Source organism: Topomyia yanbarensis, chromosome 3, assembly GCF_030247195.1.
Source record: "Topomyia yanbarensis strain Yona2022 chromosome 3, ASM3024719v1, whole genome shotgun sequence".
NCBI classification, from domain to species: Eukaryota; Metazoa; Arthropoda; class Insecta; order Diptera; family Culicidae; genus Topomyia; species Topomyia yanbarensis.
The window spans coordinates 401,271,192-401,293,072 of NC_080672.1; the positions used below are offsets into that span (position 1 = coordinate 401,271,192).

The following is a 21,881-nucleotide window of genomic DNA, read 5'->3' on the forward strand; positions in this document are numbered from 1 at the left end:
TCTTAAAATGGATGATAATAAAATGCAGCATACAAAAGACGTAGTCACGACTAAAACACTCCCGCATGTTTCATGTAAATTGCTTTAATTTTCTAAAAAACTTTTTCGTATACAAAACCAAAAATATCGATCAACTATCGGCTTGGTTTAGCGTGTGAGCCCGATGATAAAATAAATATAAATCCCTAATCATCTAATCTGCAGCAGTGACAAAATGGCACCAGACAGCCTGGTAATAGCAATCATAGCAGGCCATCCTGTCAAAGATGCCTCCACACCAATAATGTGGGATCGAACCCTTTTTGATGCCTCTGGTCCGGCATTTGCTGTACGTACATATACACTATTTTACCGACCACTGCACTGACGCTGATGGAGGAACACATTTCAGCAAGCGAGCGGAATTTCCATGCACATATTGGTGGTTTTTTCAGCCAGCTCAGTGGTGAACTGACGTGGTCAAACCTTTTAACTAGCCGAATAAATTGCTGGCGGATACAGCCGCTGCGGTTAGCCAGGTATCGCTCGTACTGTTATGGAGTGTAAATTGCATCTAATATCTACTTCTACCACTATTGTTGATGTTGATACGTTGTATGATATTGGAGGGTCTACCACAATCCATCGGTGAGATTATTCGTCGTCGTCTAGTCAATTACAACCGCGGCTTTTAGCACTATTTAGACTCTCTGTGAAAATTAACAGGAACATGTGTTGAATACCTTTCTTTATCCACGATGGACATAGGATAACGTGAACAGTTGCAACTGAGAACAACGATTTCAGGTTCAACTGGCAGTTTACAGATTGTCAGAATGCAATTCGGTATTCGGAGGCGCGAAAGTTCACCATGAACAGCAATGACATTTGTATTCACCACTCCGCATCACACTCCCGATGAACAATGGAAATATCCACTGTGAACATATTTCACTGTGGAATATTTCCCTAGTAACAATTGGGGTTTTATGGTAGTTTTATAGTCACACATAAAACTAAGATTGCACTTGTAACGTGCTATAAAACTTCAATTGTTACTTGGGTTAGCACTATTTAGACTCTCCGTGAAAATGAACGTGAACATGTGTTGTTCATCGTTCAAGGTGGACAGTTTCATCCGCGAACAACGATTTCAGGTTCAACTGGCAGTTTACAGATTGTCAAAATGTAATCTGGTATTGGCGAACGTTCACCGTGAACAGCGATGGCAATTTATATTCACCACTCCGCATCAATTCCGCCCATCGTCGCGTTTACACTCCCGATGATCAAGTGAATTATTCACTACGAGCATATTTCAACATGGAATGTTTAAAATGATCGGGAAATATGAGTATTTTGCTTTGATTCAATTATATTGCATAATTGTGCATGGATTCGCTATGTATATTAAATTATTATAGCTTAGTTCCATTTTCATAAACTTCTGTGCGATAATATGTGAGACATTGCAGACTAAGGATTACTCCGCCATTTTTGGATCAGAGCAAGCTTCGCGACAAGTAGGTACATTGATAGTAGATTGCAATTCCCTCATTTGCGTATGTAGCGATAATATGCACAAAAATAGTATTGATATTTCATTAAAAATGCAATTATTCCGTTTCATTTTGTTCTTTTAACGGACAATATTGTGTAATAGTACGAACAAAAGATAATGAAAAACTGGAAAACGATCTTTAACAATAATGAGAAAACATCTGAAATATTTTTGTTCCATGTGGCACGTCTGTTCCTCGGTGCTCGAATTCCTAACAAAATACAAGAACAAGGTGCTAATTAACGATGCTGAATCCTTCTGGATAACGACTAGACACGTCAATCGTTTGTGGTTTACCATTTATCTGTCAGTATCATTCCAATCGAGCACGAGGCCTGTCAATGTCATTCCAACCGAGCAGAAGACTTGTCAAATGGTGCAATCTGATGAATGAATTTTGGAAAGTATTGTGATAGTGAGTTAAAATATTTTGAATAAATTGCTGAATCGAATCTCTAAGGCAAGTAAAACATATAACTTATCATCACGGTGCCTTCTAAAAGTTGCTTCAACCATTGCAGCTATCCGTAATGTTGTAATTTTCTGGTAAACCACAGAACCGGACCCATTGCGCACGAAGGTCGTAGTTTACCAGGAAGCGAAAAAAACAATATTTTTAAACCCGGCGGTAGTTTTATTGGTACAAATCTTTACAACAGCACTTCATGATAAAAAAATGATCGACGTTGCAACTCTTCGGTAACTGTACACGGATACGAAAAACTACCAAAAGTTGAGCTCTTTTGACTCAATCCCGGGGTGTCGTGGAATAAGGTAAAATTAGGTAAACCGTGTTGAAGATAGTTTCCCTTTAACCACGGCAAAAACCACAACTCATTGGCAGGTTTTTTATACTCAACCTTGAGTTAAATATGCCTGAATTTAAGCTGAATCTACCTAATTTTGAGTATACCTCAAACAACTAAAAAGTACCTTATTCCTTAGTCGAATCTCTCTCTCTTTGTTTTTGACAACACTAATAAGTGCGAAAGCGACGCAAGACTCAAAACTACCTAAATGTAAGTTAAAAGAACTTATTCTGCGGGTTGTTTTATTTTTCCGTGTAGTATACGAGTCAACTCTGAAGTTAACGCTGTGACAGTGGTGCTAGTTTGCAAAACATAATGCTGCCAAACCATTTTATTTAGTTGGGATAAGATGGCGAGTCTTTATTCAGTAATTCAGCGTCTTTAGTGCTAATATTCTTCTATTGTGTGCCAAATCCATTTTTGACATATTGATTTGAAAAAGTTGATTGATTCTCTTGGATCAACTTAGCTGAACAAAAATAAAAAATGACGGTGTAAGAATTGCTGAGAGTTTCAACATTTTTGAGTTTGATCACGGTTATACATAAATTCTGCATTCTTTTTTGTCACCAGAAGTCCGACCAATTATGTCCCGCCAACACTTTTCATACAAACTATTCAGCGAATGAGAAAAATTAAAAAATAAAACAATGTAAAATATAAACCCAGAGAAGCCCGATTGTAGTTATCATTGATAGTATAGCATTTATTAAGCAAATACGCAAGTGTTGATAAAACCATATAGAATTTAGAAAAAACAAGCAAAGCGAAACAATGCAGATGCGAAACGGGAGATGACTTGATACAAATAGAGAAAGCCACAACACAATTAACACAAAACTAGACTAGGTATATACCAAAAAGAAATGCAAAAATAAAAGCGAATAAACATTTCCGTACCCGACTCTTGAGCGCCCGATGATAGGCAACCGAACCCTTTACCTATACACCGCCGAAGTGAACCACTTTTGTACACAATATTACCAAAGCAAATCCGTAGGTTATGTTTTGCGTTTTCAAACTACAAACAATTACCATCTGTAGCGAAACGAGTGGGAAAGTGACCCACAATTTTATTATTTGATATAGAAGCTAAAAGTAGCTCGAAACAAGTTTGATAACCGTATATATTTTTGTACCTTTTTTGTAAACGATCCAGCTGAGTAGGTAAAATGAATAAAACAAAATGCAAATGAAATAGAGATGCGTGTCTGACGCAGAGCATACATTCTCAAAAGAACATTGGTTCATTGTGTAGTAGAGAGAACAATATTTCCAGAGACCGCCGGTGTCTAGTAGAGTAGGACGAAAATCGGGCACAGGAGTACTGCTGCTGGTTCAGATACGGAAGTTCACCTGATCTACAGTGGACGATAGAAAGCTTTGCTATGTCTATACTATGATTGAGAGTTGATCAAGGTAGGAAATAGTAGTTGCCAATTTAATTAGGAAACAATTCCTTCGTCGTTCAACCAGCAACCAACTACAACAAAGCTGTTCCGTCCTATTCGAACTAGCAGTATATTTCATTAGTTAACCAAAATAATCTTAGATGTCACTATGGTTTCCTTGTAAATTTTGGACCACTGAATACGAAAAAGTATAGGTTAACATAGTTTTATGGAAGTTTATTGAAGCTGGTTTTTAAACACATTTGTCTCGTTTTTGGCGGTAATCAGTAGTTTTGGAGTATATCTTGAGTTCAAATATAAAGTTTTAGATTTTTCTACGACTTTTTCATATATATTTTTAAGATTCACTACCGGTACTTTCGTTAACAATTTTGAGACACATATATTAAACAATCTTATTGTTTGCGTGCAACTGGATAAAACTTTTTCTTTATTGAACAGTTGGATTTCAATGTTTCATATTCTACTCATCGGTAGCTGTGTAAGTAGCAGTTTGTCCACTAATCGGGTTCTTATTTGCCCGGCGAACCCTTCTTGTCAGGGCGGCCTATGTGCTTCTATCAGAATTTCGGATTTTCGCAACACAACAAAAAGGTAAACAAACAAATCTCAATTTATTGACTTTTATTTCCTTCAAATCCTCTTGCTGCTCTGTGCACTACGCTGCTTGTCGATCTGCTGCTGTTGGCAGAAAGACAGCGATTTCGTCCGACGGCCGAGTTCTCGTGGAATGCCGTTGGCTGCTCCAGCAGCGCTCCTTTGCGTTTTGCTAAGGACATAAACTTGGCTCCTTTATTGGAACCTCCCTAGCGACGTTGACGACGAATCGCCGTATCGTCTACTCGCCGTAAACGATCCCGGAAGTCACCGCAGTGCACTTCCCAGGGGAACCTTTGTCAGCCCTGCTTCGTTCTCCTTGTCAATTAGCTATAGAGGAGTGCTTGGTTAGTACGACTTATCCTCTATAGCGGGAACAGCTGATGCCGTAGTTCCTTTTTGTTTAGCCGGGGAAGCGAAAGCACTCCTTTGCTTACCTCTTTTGGCGCACCAACACCGTACATTTCACTATTGCCCGAACCACGGGCCGGCACTTTTGACGGATTTAGCTTGCCGTCGCACGCGTGCTCTAAAATAATTTCCTAGTGGCGGCTAACTGTCCCGAGGAAAACTTATTCACGGACTGTTAATCGTCGTGGTTCGTCACTTTTTAAACACGATGGCCTCCTTCCAACTGGTTCAAAACAAACCACCAACTGCATCGCCGCATAGCTGTCTTCGCCGATGCGCAGCAAATTCAGTACACTATTTACGGCAAGAGGAGAGTGGTAGCCTAGCTAAACCCTATTTTAATTATACAAATTCACGCAACAAAAATAATCAAACCTATCTGCACGAAAAAAAAACTGTTCACAAACGCGAAACTATACAAAAATTTACAAACTAAATGTGTAAAAAAATACACTCTACGGAGTGTATACACAAAAACAGGTATATTTCCACCCAGTGCAAAATTGTTACCGGGACGGATTACAACTGACAGTAACTTGCTGCCAGTTAGACGATTTATCCAAACTAACATCAAATTGGTGCCAGTTAGGTTGCATATCTGGCTTTAATTACCTTCATACATTTTAAATTATTTTCCATAAATAGTGGAAATGTCAAATACAAATATGTGCTATTCTGGTTGCAGCTGAAAATCGAAGAATTGACTTGCGTCTTTCGGTTTTTTCCCTATTTGCAGAGTGGGCAACTAAAGCGCATCTTGTGTACATGTTGGAGAATCAACTTGCGCATCATCTACACCAGTTGCGCTTTAGTTCCGCACGCTGAAAATAGGAGAAAAATCGAAAGGCACAAGTTCACTATTTCGATTTTCAACTGCAACCAGAATATCATTTGGAAAACACAAATCTACCATAGGAGCAGAGAACACTATGATGGGGTTTCCCAAACACTTGAACGTAGCTTAAGATTGATGGGTGCCCCACATCAAATTGCATCACGTAAAAACGCTGAAGAAAATAACCCATTGGGTGGTTTCTCTTGTAAATTTGGGTAAAAGTTGTTTAGAGTGTATTGTTTACACTGCATTTTTATCGCCTTCAGTTTTTCGAAAATTGGAAAAAATGGCGTCACCCGAAAAGCAATGCCGCGAATTGATTTTGCGCAAGCACCTGAGAAATCCTCAACTCTCATGCCGAGACATCGGAAAACAACTCGTGCAGTCAATGAGTCGTGTGATTAAACGTGACTACCAAACTCTGAGCATCGAACAGAAGAAGAAGTAAGGTCAGAATGGATGTTCTATTAGTGATCAGGAGAAAAAACGTGTAGTGAATCCGTTTAAGCGCCCAATGCTTTGGTCAGGGATGTGGCCAGAGATTGAATCTGTCCAAGTCTTTCGTTCAGAGAGCCAAGGACCGGGATGGACTGCATTCGTACAAAGTGCAGAAAGCTCCAAATAGTGACGAACGACAAAATACAGTGGGAAAGTCGCGGGCCCGGAAACTGTACACCCAGGTGCTGATGAAGCCTCATTGTTTCATCATGGATGATGAAACTTAAATCAAGGCGGACTGCCTGTAGCTTCTGGGGTAACTGTTCTTCATGGCCAAGTTCGATGTTCCAGAGGAAGAAAGGAAGCAGAAACTTTCAAAGTTTGCCAATAAATACATGATTTGGCAAGCAATCTGCTCACAATGAAAAACGAAGTGCGTCGTTTACGACTGGCGGAACTGTAAACGGAAAGATCTACCTTAAGGAATATCTACAGAAGCGCCAGCTTCTTCTGTTGACGCAACACGAGGCGAGATCTTATAGCTGGATTATTCGTGCCACTATTCAAATGTTGTCCTGGAATGGCACGAAGATTGCCCCCACCCCCAACGCACTGGAGCTAAGGCCCATCGAAAGATACTGGGCAACTATGAAGCAGACACTACGGAAGCATCCCAAGGAGGTTAAATCTGAGAAAGACGTGGGTTTCCGTACAGAAAAAGCTGCAGCCAGATGTTGTACAGAACCTAATGAAAGGAGTTAAGCGTAAGGTGCGAGCGTACGATCATGGTATTAAAGATGACTGTAATAAATATGCCAAAAGCTAATGGGTTATATTTTATTGTCTAAAAGTTTGAAAAGGATCGGTCTACTAGGTAATTTTCTACAGTGTTTTTTCCGTGATGCAATTTGATGTGGGACACCCTTTATGATATTTTTTTCCATTCGTATCGTATCGGTAGGCAGGGTTGTTGTCCCAAAAACGTAGTATTGACATAGAATTGTAAGATACTGACAACACAGATCTCAGACCAAATCCAACCCAAAAAATGGATGTTGAGTAGGATGTGTCCAAAATCAATAAAAATCGGTAGTTTTCGGTAGGAATAACAAAATATCGGCAGTTTTGCCTTGATCGTCTGTGGATCGGTAGGGAAGACCAAAATCGGTAGGACTACCGATAAATCGGTAGGTCTGGCCACCCTGAATGAACGCCCGACATTCCAACCGGATTCCAGACGTAAAAAACTAATATCAAAATAAGGGCTATTGAACGTATTACGAACAAGAGCCATCATGGCACGCAAAAGGTTGGATAGGATTGAAGATATCACAACTCGATCAATCAAGAATTTGGTATTTGTTGCAATCGTATTTCGCTATATCTCAGTAATCAAGCAGAAGTTCAACAACCGCTTTGTAGAGTATTATCTTTACCACGAAATGAAATTTGTCATAAGATAGCCCAACAGGGACGATATACTCAAAAATGTTCGGTTACCTCCGAAAATCAAATTTTTTATTCATTCTTTTTTTAATCCAGTATCAAAAAAACCATCCATAAAACAATTTTCAACTATAATGTTAATGTTTATTGGGCCAACTTTTTGGGAAAATTATGGTGAGATCTAAGACTATTTTTATGTGAACTCGTGTTTTGGCTAACGGGTATTCGTACCTACAACAAGACGCAATTCAAATGTAGCAAAAAACTGGTAAAAGATGTCGAAATGTTAAACTAATCCGTATAGCCAAGGAGCTACCGTATCCTGATTGAACACTATCACTCCGTTGAACGAAAACAAAACAAGATTACACAAAAACAACAACAAACATTACTCCGATAGCAATCTAAAAACGTCTAAATTTTACTTCTAGTGAAATCCAACAGCAAAACAAAATTCACTGTGTAGATAAGATTGATCGTTTCAAGTGAGCGATAAAGCATGTACATTCATCAACGTATAACAAATAAGGGCTGCAACCTCCAATGCCAAATCCGAAAGTAAGCAAGAAAATTTTATTTCAACATCTGTGGAAACATAAAAAGTAAAACGAAAGTTTACCACTAAATCGTTTCCACTAAAATACGGAAAAATGTAACCGATTTGTGTTTTCATTCGTTTAATAAGTCGTAAGATGGAATAAACAAAGCGGAAGTGTGAATGAACTATCCTATCACATACGATAGAGAAACCTTCTGGGGATGGTTCATTAAAGAGGGTTGAAACAATAATTCTAAAAATAAACTTGTTCAAATTACTTCTAACTGCTGTCAACCGAGTAAACAAACAAACAGCGACATGCGGCGTAAGGTGTAGGTTAATTCCATAAAATGATCGGTATTCGGTATTGAAATCGTCTGACTAAATCTTTCCCAATAAACAATGTACGGCGTTCAGTGAAAGTAAGCGGCACCTTAAACCGATACCAATCCGACAGTGAAGAAGGATGTAAAAAAATCTATTCAAAGTTCAGCATGACATTTGAATTTGAATTTCATTACCCATATAAATGAACAACACTCATCACACTTTCCCATGTTTAAGTGAATTATTAAGAACAACAGATGAGTCTGTACGAGATGTATAGAATTTACAAACTAAAGAAAGGAAAATAATAATAAAAATAACGATGAAGAAATCATTCATTGAAAACATTTTGCAGTATTTTCTTTTATTCACAGTAGATGACCAGAGAACAGACATCCATAATCGAACAAAAATATTTAAAAAACGTGTGTAAACATTTGAATTAACCCATTATAACCCAGGGGTTTCAAAAAGTGAGCCAAATGCAGTGATATCTTCAATTCCACCAAAAAATGTATCAATGATTATGGGAAAAATAAAATCACCGCTTAAAATGGTTTTGAGAATGAAAGTATCTCGTGCAAAAAATTTCGTACGCTTAAATAAAAACAACAAATTTTAAGTTGTTTGACATATTTCTTCAGATTTTCTGATAGACAACGCTTCTCTTACACCTGTAGGAACGTTTTGTCACATAATGGAATTATTAGCACGAATTCCAACAATAAAATTCAATTAAATGTATTGCTTACTTTTCAGCCGCCATTTGCCCTAACTATAGACGGTTCAAAAATGTAAGCAAAATTATAAAAAATGGCATTTGTCTATTTTCACAATGAAATATGAGGTTCAATGATCCCATTGGTGCAATAATAAAGCAGTTAGATGCCAAAATTCTGCAGTAAATACGCGTTAAACGATGGATAGTTCTGCGTATGAAATTTCATACGCTAGGATATAATGGGTTAATATACGATAAACACTAGCGCCGCCACCTATCCTAATTATCCGTCAAATCCATTCCGGAACCGGTTCGAAATCCTGAATGGATTCAGTATGGAATCTTGCTCAAACAAAACAACCGATTCCGACTCTATCGGTTGATGCATTTGAGCTGGAGTTCATGCTGGAAGTCCGAACCGGTTCCGGACTAGTTTGACTGGGTAGAGGAATAACCGCTGTCAATTCTGTCGAACTCAGCCACAAAAAAACATGACGACAGTAGCGCACCTGGTTTGGATATCCCAACTACCTGAAGATGGATGTCTGTTCTCACTTGCGATGCATTTTTAAAAATCAGCGAACTTAAATGCATTTCTTTGCATCAAAATGAAAATTCGTGATGCATTTTGCGTTGCGTGTAAGACGACAAAACCCTACAAAAAACAGCCCTACATTTAACCGAAGACTACATATTAAGAAGACTGATATCTCTTTCCTTTCCCCATACAAACGAGAAGCGACAGAGGTTACAGTGCCTCTATTGGAGGAAGGTAGAAAGCTTAATGTAAAAGTGTATATGTGTGTGTGCATCACTATGGGAAGTACCACCTTTACCCGCAAGTGGCGTGGCTGTTACTGTCTCCCGATTCCGGACAGAGTTGCCATTCTTCTTGATATGCAGTCTTCGATTTAACAAAGCATCGAACAAAGTGGATCAGCGTAAGACGATTGTTAAGTAGGGGAAGATGGGGTAAAACGCACCCCCGGGCAAAATGCACCCCTTGCTTATATCGAAAACAGCTGAAAATTTCTGGAAAAGGGTAACGCCAGTCGAAAGTCCGCAATAGTAAACATACACTGCCAAAGTTTTATAACCGTACATCAATAGCGGTTCGAGAAACAAACAAAAAACAATAACGTGCTCTTTTCATGTATTCATTGTGGCTCGTGCAACAAGAATTTTCAGCTCTTATAAATCGACATAGATCTTTCATTACCCACTGAGACGTCCAAAAAATTGTTTCAAAATCGTTCAACACGGGTCCAACGATGGACGTTCGTTGAACGGTTATTTGGACGTTGTCCAAATTGGTCCAACGAACGTCCTTCATTGGACGATTTTGAAACCAACCGTTCTTAGAGGGTAGGGCTTAAATCGCAAATGTAAACAAACTGCGTTTTCGCTATTATGACATTATGCGACATAAATACTACAAGATTGAGGTGAAAATTAGTTAAAATGGTTTTTAGTTCGATTTATAATTAAAGAAAACAAAACGGCGAAACATGCATTTTCTTCGAGATTTCGACTTAGGCCCTTCTTCTCATATGGAATATAAAGGCTAAACTTACATTTTTTGACAGAACCGGGCGTACGGTTATTATTCACAAAATTATTCTTTAAACGGCGGTTCTATTATATAAATGATAAGCAATATCTACTAGGATCATGTCTTCTCGATAGTTGTTGCACATAAACATTCGAATATTTCGATATTTTCATGAAATTCGAAGAAAAGATGCACGCGCCCTATCATTTACATTGGGTTTCTATGCGCCCATTTGCTGAGCCCTATTAAAAAGTATACTGTCAAGCTCGCCCATTTACCCAGCCCTACCCAGCAAGACAGAGTCAGTTTAGCCCTTTTACCGCGCCCTTCTGAAAATTATGTACACCGTTTAGCCCTTCCGCAAATGGTGGTTGCTGAAGGGCGAAATCACGACTGGGATGCAAATTGGGCGTAAGCATTTTTTTAGTTTCTACCCACTAAAAGCACATAGGAATTAAATTCTTTGTTATATTGTCATAAGGTTTAACCAAAGATGCTTCCGGAAAAACATGGTCGTAAAGTAATTTATACCTACAATAAAAACTACATTTAGAAAAGCATCGCCGTATATTGAAACTGATTTTTCTCCATTTGAGTACATTGCGACTTTGGCCCTATTGAAAGATCTGTGTCGAAATGCTGTTTTCCTATATATCAGAGCATTCCAGTTCTATTTATACCGTTGTTCATTATTCTGTCGCACTACACATGAAAAATCTACTAAATAATTCACTTTTTGCTAAATTTATATCTCTGGTTTTTAATCGAAAATAGAAAAATCGTTCTACAAATTTACTAATTGCATAACCTAAGGCTATTTAATGACACACTTTTGTGAAATCTCGTCAGAAAACAAAACTACTTGCTTGTTCGCCGAGCATTCTGCCCCGTTGTTGTGGTGCATTCTGCCCCGTTGTTGTAGTGCATTATGCCCCGTTATTGTGGTGCTTTTTACCCCCCAATAGGTGCTTTCTACCCCGCTTATTTTTCAGAGTGATTTTTAATGATTTTGAAAAATTGAATATTTTTCATGTTTTTGAATATTTTGATAAGTGTTACGATTGTGATTACAGAGGAAAATGTTGGCTAAACGACATCATTAATTAAATTCTCCCAATTTATGTTCTATAGCTGAGTTATGATTATATTTCCTTAGGAGGTGCGTTTTACCCCATCTTCCCCTAATCTTTTCTGCGAGGGAGTGCAAAGTTGATGCAAAAATGGAAATTAAATGCATTTTTTCTAAGTTCATGCAAGTTTGTTATACATTCCTAGAGTGATCTGCCCCTAGGAAAGTCACGGCTTTATGAACCTATGTATTGATTCTATTGTACGCTTGTGTACTAGAAAAACTTTAGAAAGAGAACTGCGGCGACTCCATTTTGGATTCGGGTTTAGCTGTCAAAAAACGAATCCAATCGAATATTTCCTGTCTAAAGAGACTAGTATAACAAAGTGGCGCCATGTAGAAGCTTCCCAGTTAAATTCATTCCGGAACCGGTTTGGATTTCTGAATGGACCCACTGAGAAGTTCAAAAAATTGTTTCAAAATCGTTCAACACGGGTCCAACGATGGACGTTCGTTGAACGGTTATTTGGACGATGTCCAAATTGGTCCAACGAACGTCCTTCATTGGACGATTTTGAAACCAACCGTTCTTAGAGGGGAGTCATTATGGATTCCAAATCAAATGCAACAACCGATTCCGACTCAATCGGTTTCCGAATCGGTTGTTGCATTAAATTTGGAATCCATACTGACTCCATTCAGGATTCCGAATCAAATTCCGAATGGTTTGACCGGGTTATAGCTGAATTCGAATTCCACACGGAACATGTCGTCTCTTTGTTATTGCGCACTTCCCACCAACCTGGACTCTGCACTTTCAAAGTGCGAGTGATCTCAAAACTGCGAGCTGTCAAACCACATGTATTTCAAGTGATTTCATAGACGAACCAGTCGAACTAACTAGTCTATGACAAGAAAAAAGGAGAGTGGTGAGTGCGCAGTGTGGTTAGAATCCAGTTTTTAGTGCCACAAGCAATATTCTAGTCTCTTTATTCCTATCATTAGGTTTGTTCCAGTACCAGGAGAAACTGAGTACTCCGGAGCAAACATGGAGAAAATCGTTCCTGTACTCTCTTATTTCTTCTTCTGGTAGCAAACCGGAGTAAAAAGGAGCAAGTATTTTTCTCCTGCTTGCTCCGGAGTAACTTCCGTGTACAGTCGCGATTCACTGGTTGGACACTTTTTAACTGGACCGCTTTTTAGTTGGACCTCCGCTAGCTGGATCATTGTCCAACTAAAAAGCATCTGAATGTCAAAATCTTATGTCAAATTTACTTTGACAATCAATCTGACAATTATTAGAGATGTGAATAGATTCAATTACACTAACTTCTTCTTTGGAGAGTTTTTGACATCGGTCAGTCGGTCCAACTAACGAATCAAATTCGTTAGTTGTACAGACCCAGCCATCAAATTTTCTGCCAGAGCTCTGCTAGATTTCTGTAAGTCTTGGTTTGGCAGCCCTGCCAGATTTCTGCGCGCATCCTGTTGGGTAAGTTGAGCTAGAGGACGAACTCGGTTTCGCTCGCGTTTTCTGGCAGATTTTGACAGGAACCGAGTAAAACCCTGGCATAACTCGGAAATAAATCGTGCAAAGATCCTGGCAATTCCTACCTGGTGGAATTTAGCACGAATCGAGCAAAACGTCTGACAAAGATGTAGCAGGAAGCATACAGAAATCTTGACCGTACATTCCTGGCTGGATTCTGGCTAAAAGTGAGCAGCATCGGTTAGTGCAACCGCTTCTGTCAGAAACGGTAGTTGCATTTGAGCGAATTCTTTGCCAGAATTCTCGCACAAATCGCGCGAAATACTGCAGAAACGCTGCCAGCATAAATTTCGCTCTGCTCAACTTTTGCAAACTTTCTGCTTGCCACGCTGACCGGGCAGCGACTCACGACTGTAGACGCAGAAAAAAAATTAGTAAAGATAAACAAATTTTGGTTTCAAATAAAAATTTTCCCGTTTGATATAGTGAAAAATAAGATTCAGGTTTGATTCAATCAATGCTGTTGCTTGAAGTTACGAACAAATTCATTTGTTGGCTTTTCAATAGTTTCAACAAATACAAAATCATGATAAGTTTAACCCAACAAACAAGTTCGAAGAAACAAAACAAATCTTTTGTATTAACCAAAGGAGAGAACAACTCAAATTTAGTTGAATACAAAAAAACTGTTGGTTTTTAACAAAGGGATCAGTTAGATCCAACAAATTTTGTTTTGAATCAACAATGATTCTATTTAAAATGCAAACAGAAGTTTTTGTTGAACTAAACCAAATACATGCTTTCGAGAAACGCCCATTTTAATTTGAAACAGTCATTCGTCACGTTTTATGTGGTTTTTGTTTGAAACGAAACTGAGTCAGTTCCTAACCCCAACTGCTGTCAAAATGTATGAACTGACAGCGGTTGGGGTTAGAACCTGACTCAGTTTCAGGTTCAGGCGAAATCGCCATTAGATTCAACTAAACCCCAGTCAAAAAGGGCAAGTTGCTGGCTAACCGAGGGCTATTTGCCAACTCGGACGCGCTAATTGCCCTTCAATTTGCCAGCAAATTGCTGGCAATTAGGGGGCTATTTCAAATGTAACATTTGGGCGATTTGCCGCCGTCATTTTTTTGCCGCCCAACCCGCCCTTTAATCGCCCCCAAATCGCCCACGGAACGCGCCATTTAATCGCCATTAATTTCCTAATGTGAAATTTAAAAATAATGCTTATTTTCGGATTCATTATCTACTCACATATACTTACCAGTATACTAGGTAATCACCACCAAATTATAGGAAGAATCAATGGTGAAATTGGTATTGCACTTCAAAACTTATCACAATCTGACGTTCATTAATACTTTAGGTCAGAGATCTTGTTCTACTATACATACACACGATTCCACAATTTCCTACATTCGTTGGCTAAATGAAGTGCACTAGACAAACAAAGTACAAGTGAAAACACACCAATTGTTCAAAAAACAATTTTAAGCTTAAGCCAAACATGAACCGCCATGTTTGAAAAACGCGAAAAACAACCAAGTCCATTTCAGCCGCCAGAAAATTTGACTAAGTATTGAAATTGCCTTTAAATCGCATTCGCAAATTGCATTTGTTCCGAGGGGCAATTGGCACGGGCGAGTTGAGTCAAACGTCAACCTTTTTGAATCGCCTGACAATGTTCGTCCGCCTTTTTTGACAGGGTTTTGTTGATTCAAGAAGGCCTGATTCTTCTACGTCTACGAAAGCGACACACAACTCAAAACAAAGTATGTTAAAACAGAGCTGTCAGATAATTTTTTTTTTAAATCTGTATCCTCGTTATAAAAAATCTGTGTTTCGACACAGATCTTTCATTAGGGCCTAAGTCGCAATGTACTCAAATGGAGAAAAATCAGTTTCAATATTCGGCGATGCTTTTCTAAATGTAGTTTTTATTGTAGGTATAAATTACATTATGATCATGTTTTTCCGGAAGCATCTTTGGTTAAACCTTATGACAATATAACAAAGAATTTAATTCCCATGTGCTTTTAGTGGGTAGAAACTAAAAAAATGCTTACGCCCAATTTGCATCCCAGTCGTGATTTCGCCCTTTAGCAACCACCATTTGCGGAAGGGCTAAACTGTGTACATAATTTTCAGAAGGGCGTGGTAAATGGGCTAAACTGACTCTGTCTTGTTGGGCAGGGTTGGGTAAATGGGCGAGCTCGACAGCATTCTTTTTAATAGGGCTCAGCAAATGGGCGCATAGAAACCCAATGTAAATGAAAGGGCGCGTGCATCTTTTCTTCGAATTGCATGAAAATATCGAAATATTCGAATGATTATGTGCAACAACTATCGAGTAGACATGATCATAGTAGATATTGCTTATCATTTATATAATAGAACCGCCGTTTAAAGAATAAATTTTGTGAATAATAACCGTATGCCCGGTTCTGTCAAAAAAATGTAAGTTTAGCCTTTATATTCCATATGAGAAGAAGGGCCTAAGTCGAAATCTCGAAGAAAATGCATGTTTCGCCGTTTTGTTTTCTTTAATTATAAATCGAACTAAAAACCATCTCGATAAACATATGATTACGTCTTAAAAGCCAACTGTCAAAATTCTCTTTGAAAGGAAATTCCGGACAAACCGTTACTCGTCAATCACAGATATTGGTAGTAAACAAAAGAGAAAAGTTTTCTCTTTCATTACCTGCTGTGAACTGTGTTAGGCCAGTAACAGTTTCCCCGGAATTTCCTTTCAAAGAGAATGTTGACAGTTGGCTTTTAAGCCGTAATCATATGTTTATCGAGATTTAAACTAATTTTCACCTCAATCTTGTAGTATTTTTGTCGCATAATGTCATAATAGCGAAAACGCAGTTTGTTTACATTTGCGATTTAAGCCCTAATGAAAGATCTATGTCGATTTGTCTGCATGCATTGAAAATTTTGATAATTTATGCGTATTTCAAAGTTTTAAGGATTGTCTACTATAAATTCAAACAACTAAAAGCGGCTTAAAATAAGTATTTTGTAGTAATCTATACATTTCCCGGCTCGAGTTTTTGATTTTTTTGAATATAAAAAGAAGTTGTGGTTTATTTGACAATAAATTGTTGAAGAAAAGGCTATTCCTAATAAAAAACGGCTGCAAAAAGGGTCGAACGTTGTAGGTAACATTGTCAATTGAAATTTCCTAAAACCTGTATAAATCTGTACTGTGTATTGAAGATCTGTATTAGATCTGTATTCTGTATTAGGTATGTATATGCGCTTAAAAATCTGTATAATACAGATAAATCTGCATGAATAGCAGCTCAGAGTTAAAATAACTTATCCTCTGGGTTGTTTTATTTTTCCGTGCAGCAAACCCCTCAACTCATAAATGCAGAAAACTGGCAGCCTTGAACTGCCAGCAAAACTGCTGCAACCCTAGTTACTGTCAAAACGGTCAGAACTGTCAAAACAAAAAAAAACTTCGATTTTTTATTGTTGCGTATCGTTTGTTGTTTACTTTCACGTTGCCATTTTATCCGTTTATCTCAAAATGCTACCATTCTTCCCGTCGTTACGGCCCGCCATTGCCAACAATCTGTGGTTTGCCGCGGACGAGTGCTGCGATGAAGACGCCGAGGTGAATTCAATGGAAACGGAACACCAGGAATGGGTGAGTGAGCAGTGACAAATAATGTACAATTAAAACTTGGTTTAAAATAATTTAATATTCTTTATAGCTCAATCGAATTACGCAGATTGGAGCAGATCTGGTTCCAATTGGGAAGAACGTAAACGAACACACAGACAACATGGACTCTGAAGATGAAGATGGTAGGTGCCCGTATAAAACATTTTTAACCGCACTGAATTGTGGTTTAGTTTGAGGCTAAATAGATTAGAACCCTAACTACTGTTAAAATATACGACCTGACAGCAATTGGGATTGGACAAATCCAATTCCATAAGTCGGACAATAAAGCACACTAAATATGGACTATTGTTTTCTAGCAAACGACGAGAGTGACGACTCAGACAATTCCGATGAAGATGATGAGGATATGGATGATAATAATGCTATCCGGCCAAACGATCGATTGGTTATGGAACCGACGTACAACAATACGGACGATGAAATACAACCCAATGACACTCTCTAGAGGGGTCGGATCAAAAGGATTTTTTTCGTGATATCGATAAATCTACAAACGAATTATTATTATATCTCATTTTATTGAGTAAGAAGATAACTAAAATACATGTAGGTGTCCTAAACTAGTAATAGGAGCGGTTTATGATTTTTCTGTAACTGCTTCTCGAATACAATCCTGTCTCAGTGATCTGTCTCGTCCTGGTTACGCTAATGTGCTCACTCGTCCAAATCAAAGAAATTCGAAATGCATCCCTTCCGGAAGAGTGGTAAGGGTAAGAGAACTATGAATGCGTGTCCTAAAATACGATGTAACATCTAGTTTCAAACACTGCTTGGCTCCGTGATTTATGCCTCCCGGGGTGAACCTATACTTATTTATACAATTTTTGTTTGCAAGGATACTGACGCGAAATTAATGCTAGATCTAATTCAAAGTAGGGCTCACCTAGCTTACATACTACTATATGTGTGTATATAGCCAGTAAAAAAATATTCCGGTTTAGATTGATACTCAAATAGAAAACTGTAATTCTGTCCGTCTCCAGTAAAACTTTGCTGCTCCGGTAAACAGTTGCTTTTTGAACTTTCAGTATTCAATCGGTTTTAGTCAAAATCTTTTTCAAATATATATACGATTTGTTGTTTTGTTAACGCGGGCATTTCCCTGCTGCCCCATCGTAAGTCGCTGCAAGTTAGCTTCCAAAACTTAGCGTCGATCTCGGGATCCACTGCGACTTCGGCGGTCACGGTCGCGCTCACGACTCATGCTACGGGAGCGTGAACGGGAACGGCGTGGCGAACGGGATCTGTCGAGGGGCGAAACACACCCAGAGAGGGAAAGAAAGAAAAGAAAAACAGAGGGTTCGATGTGGTTAAACGATTCGAGACCTGGCCACGGATTAAGTTTATAGCTGTTGTTGCTGTTGGTTTGGTGATCGGTGAGGAAGAACCGAAGAATCGCCGCACTACCGAACCAAGTCCGGTCCGATGCTGGGCGTAGAAGGGTGAGTTGTTGCGTTGAAACGATGGAAGCAGAAGTCATTTTTCGGTGGTTTGGCTTCGAGAATAGTTAGGTGGTTAGTTTTCGAGACGTCTCCGCAGGGAAGTTGAACGACGTAGTCGTGGCCGCTGCGTGCTCGAAATCGCCGTCCTGGGACGATGACATTATTGATTCGTTCAAGCCCGCCCGGACGGGGAACGTTAAGAAATTTGAGTGTTTTTGTGAAATGTGTATGTGTGTGGTAGATTGTGGGGTCGTACTTTGATATTTTTGGTAAAAATAATTTGGTAATTTCACAACCGGGTTGTTAATGATGGATGATGATGAATGTTTTTCTTTTTACTTCAGAAGAAGACGAACGCTGGTCTTGTTGCTTAGTTTTGACGATTGCGATGGATCGATGGACGAGAGGGAAGATTGCCTGTGTTGCACCTTTTGCATCGAGAATCTAGCCGACTCGATGGGATCGAGTTTCAGCTAACTTTTAGATGAATCTGGGATGTTTGAGACGTGATAGGGATTCGGGATGCATGGTAGAGGAATCTGTTAGGGAAAACAAAGAGAAAAAAGTACAGGACACATGTGAATGAGATTCTACTACTCTCATACACGCATAACAATAAAAGAAAACTAAAAAAAATATTAGCTGAAAATCGACCATTTCACAGAAATAAATACAGGAATTGAAATCATCCTACCTTTTCCAAGTAATGTCAGTTTTGCAGGCGTTTTTTTGTATTTGAAGGGACAGGGCCTGTGGCATAACTCTAAAAAAGCTAGGATGTGGTGGTGTAGTGGTGACTGACGAGCTGAGTTGGCGCGCGCCCTGGTAGTTGACGTTGGTGGACGACGAGACTGCGACCGGCAGTTGACACTTGTTTTTTTTTTGTCTGAAGACAGTGGTGCGCGATTCAATGTTGGTTACGCGAAGAGAGCGCGAACGGTTGATTAGCTTGGCGCACTACACTTGGCTAGAAGCGGTAGTAGTAGCAGTAGTACTAGAGGTGGCAGTCGTGATGGTGGTAGTAGTAGTAGTAGTAGAAGGGTTGACGCGATGGCGTTGTGTCGGAAGAGCAATTTGGAAGACTGATGAGATGAAGACGTTTGTTGCTGTAGAAGCTGATGGTCGATTCATCCGGACGAGAAATCAGGATGGGAGAAGAATCGGAAGGTCGTTGAACCGCTGCGCCGAGATGTGGAACCTTTGCCGGCAGATCGATGATACCCGTTTCGATTTTCGGTGTGATCGCTAAAGTTTCGCACGATGGCAAATTTCATGTCCCATGATTCAATACTAGAATGAACCGTCTCAAGTTGGAGGGACAAATTTCAGAATGTTTTGCTGCAGTTGAGAGCAAGTGTGTTTTGCGCTTGTTTTCAGCGGCAGCAGCGATCTCGTCGAACGATGCAGCAGCTGTTGAAGTGCTGACGTTGGCGATTGCACCAGTAGTTGTAGTTGCTTTACTAGTAGTTGTAGTAGTAGTAGTAGCAGTAGCCCTAGTAGTGACGGTAGTTGTGTTGTTTGTTGGGAGACTACTTGAAGAGCTTGCGCGTCGAAAATACAAACAAGTCTAGAAGAGATCGAAGAGGCTGAAGAGGTCTTTTTTTTGGTGGTGGTGATAGTGGTGATTTTTTTGGTTGTGGTGATGGCTGTTGTGGTGGTGGTGGAGTTGATGGTTGCGCTAGGCTTAATAGTAGAACTACTAGTAGAAGGTTGGTTAGATGAAGTTCTGTGGCGGAAGTTGCTGACGTGGAGTTTCATGGAAGAGCTTGCCCTGAAATTTGGTTGATCACCGTTGGTTAAACTAGTTTGGATATTGCTGCATTTTTATATGTAACAAAAAAGAATTTACTGTCTAAATGTGAAATAAAATATTAACTATTGTTTTATGTAGAATTTGGGCACTAGCAGGAAAGATAAGGTCGTCGTTTTCAGTGTAGTTTTTATGAGATCAGATTTGTAAATAGATTCAACTCTCTTATATTTTCCGAAAATTGTTCCAAGAGCAATAATTAAACATTCTAAGCGTTATACGCCACAACCTTTATATGAATATTGCTTATTTGAGCCGTATGTAGAAAATATACGAGTTCCGTACAATCCCGTCTACGCATAATTTTCGAATGTATATAGGGAATCCCATAGAACATGGGACAAATATGCTTATAACGGCAGTGCACGTCAGTTTGGAATTTGGCCACTGAAAACGATTCAACCGGAAATAAACCAATTTCCCAGAAAGTTCATATCAATCACCTTTCCTGCCTGTGCCCCAATTCAACAATACGTTTCAGCTAACTAAACGCAAACGATTTCCCTAACCAACTCGTTAATGATTGTTATCCATCATTCGGACAAAAAATGGAACCGTAAAATTCTATTTTTAGTCAAACTATGTTTAGAAGCAAAAACCAATCAGTTTTGCTGTGGACTATTTTAGCGACAAAATTTTCACACAAAATAAAACGTAAAATTTACCTGTACGAACGACGAGGCCGCCGAGTACGATCATCACGGCGGGTACGGCCGGATGACATCTCCACCCGGATGCGGGTACCACAGCATCTCCTGTAAGAAAAAAAAACATGCCATCACCACCGTGTTTGCCTTCGCTTCTGCTGCTCTCGCCGGTATCTAATGCCGGCAACTGAACTTACGATCCATCCAACGAGCGAACTGCGTCCTCGGCGTCACGTTTGTCCTCAAACTCGACAAAGGCAAAACCCGGTGGGTTGCGGGCTACCCACACGTTCCTCAGCGGGCCATACTTTCCGAAGGCGCTTTCGATTTCATGCTTTGAAGCCGAAGATCCCAGATTTCCGACGTAAACCTTGCACTGTAGGTCCCATTCGCGATAGCGTGCCATTTTTTTTTTAAATTAAGCTTCCAAAGTACTTGAGAAAGGCTGACGTCACTGATGACCTAGAACGTAATCTGATAGAAAACCATAAACAATAATTTTTTATCAACAAAAACAGTTTTCAAAAAAAACCCCAACTAATGGAACAGCTACACTGAAATTTAATCGAATAAAAAATAAATCAACCATCAACCTTCGGAAAATCAAAATGGCTGTCCGAAGCTTTAACTGAACACACCCCAATGGAAAATTTTCAACAGCGTAGGACGTTACGAAATTCTTATTTTTCTAGAATATTTCACTTACTGCGAGTAAAGTTGGATGTTAGGTCTCTTTTTCAACGATTTTCGATGGATTTTTCAACAATTTGCACTGTATTTCTTATTTTTACGCAGTTCACATACAATGGCGTGTGTATACCACCTGCAGAAGAAATTTTGTTCCACTTTTCAAATCAAATTTGCATTCACGTACAAAGGAACTTACAGCATACAGCATTGGAACGTTGTGAATATGAAACGACAAATGCATCAGGGGTGCGTCTCACTCCGTGAGTTATGAAAACAGAGATGCCAGGTACTTTTTTCAAATGTCTGCAACAATAATTTTAAATGTCTGGGAAGAACAAAAAATGTCAGGAAAGCTAGTGTAACCAAAAGCCTTTATATTCAAAAATCTGCAAATATCTGCAA

The 21,881-nt window shown here is 39.2% G+C and overlaps 2 protein-coding genes across 6 annotated transcripts; one reads left to right on the forward strand and one right to left on the reverse strand.

Annotated features, from left to right (window-relative positions):
• Positions 1-16,659: 16,659 nt before the first annotated feature.
• Positions 16,660-17,395, forward strand: LOC131694323 (anaphase-promoting complex subunit 15-like). Its single transcript, XM_058982966.1, has 3 exons — positions 16,660-16,848; positions 16,916-17,009; positions 17,187-17,395. The coding sequence occupies exons 1-3, from the start codon at positions 16,729-16,731 to the stop codon at positions 17,333-17,335; spliced, it is 363 nt and encodes a 120-aa protein (XP_058838949.1). The 5' UTR covers positions 16,660-16,728; the 3' UTR covers positions 17,336-17,395.
• On the reverse strand, positions 17,389-21,646 carry LOC131694311 (RNA-binding protein 1-like). Of its 5 annotated transcripts, none has more exons than XR_009306457.1 (5): positions 21,496-21,646; positions 20,987-21,263; positions 20,808-20,897; positions 19,027-20,103; positions 17,389-18,134 (listed from the first exon to the last, which is right to left on the reverse strand). XR_009306457.1 is itself a non-coding variant. In XM_058982948.1 (4 exons), exons 2-4 carry the CDS (start codon positions 21,193-21,195, stop codon positions 18,035-18,037), a joined length of 399 nt encoding a protein of 132 aa, XP_058838931.1. In that variant the 5' UTR covers positions 21,196-21,263; positions 21,496-21,646; the 3' UTR covers positions 17,389-18,034. The 5 variants fall into 5 exon arrangements, 3 of the variants coding, with proteins under 3 accessions (XP_058838931.1, XP_058838930.1, XP_058838929.1); XR_009306456.1 differs by having other exon boundaries at positions 17,389-18,871; XM_058982948.1 differs by lacking the exon at positions 19,027-20,103.
• Positions 21,647-21,881: the final 235 nt, after the last annotated feature.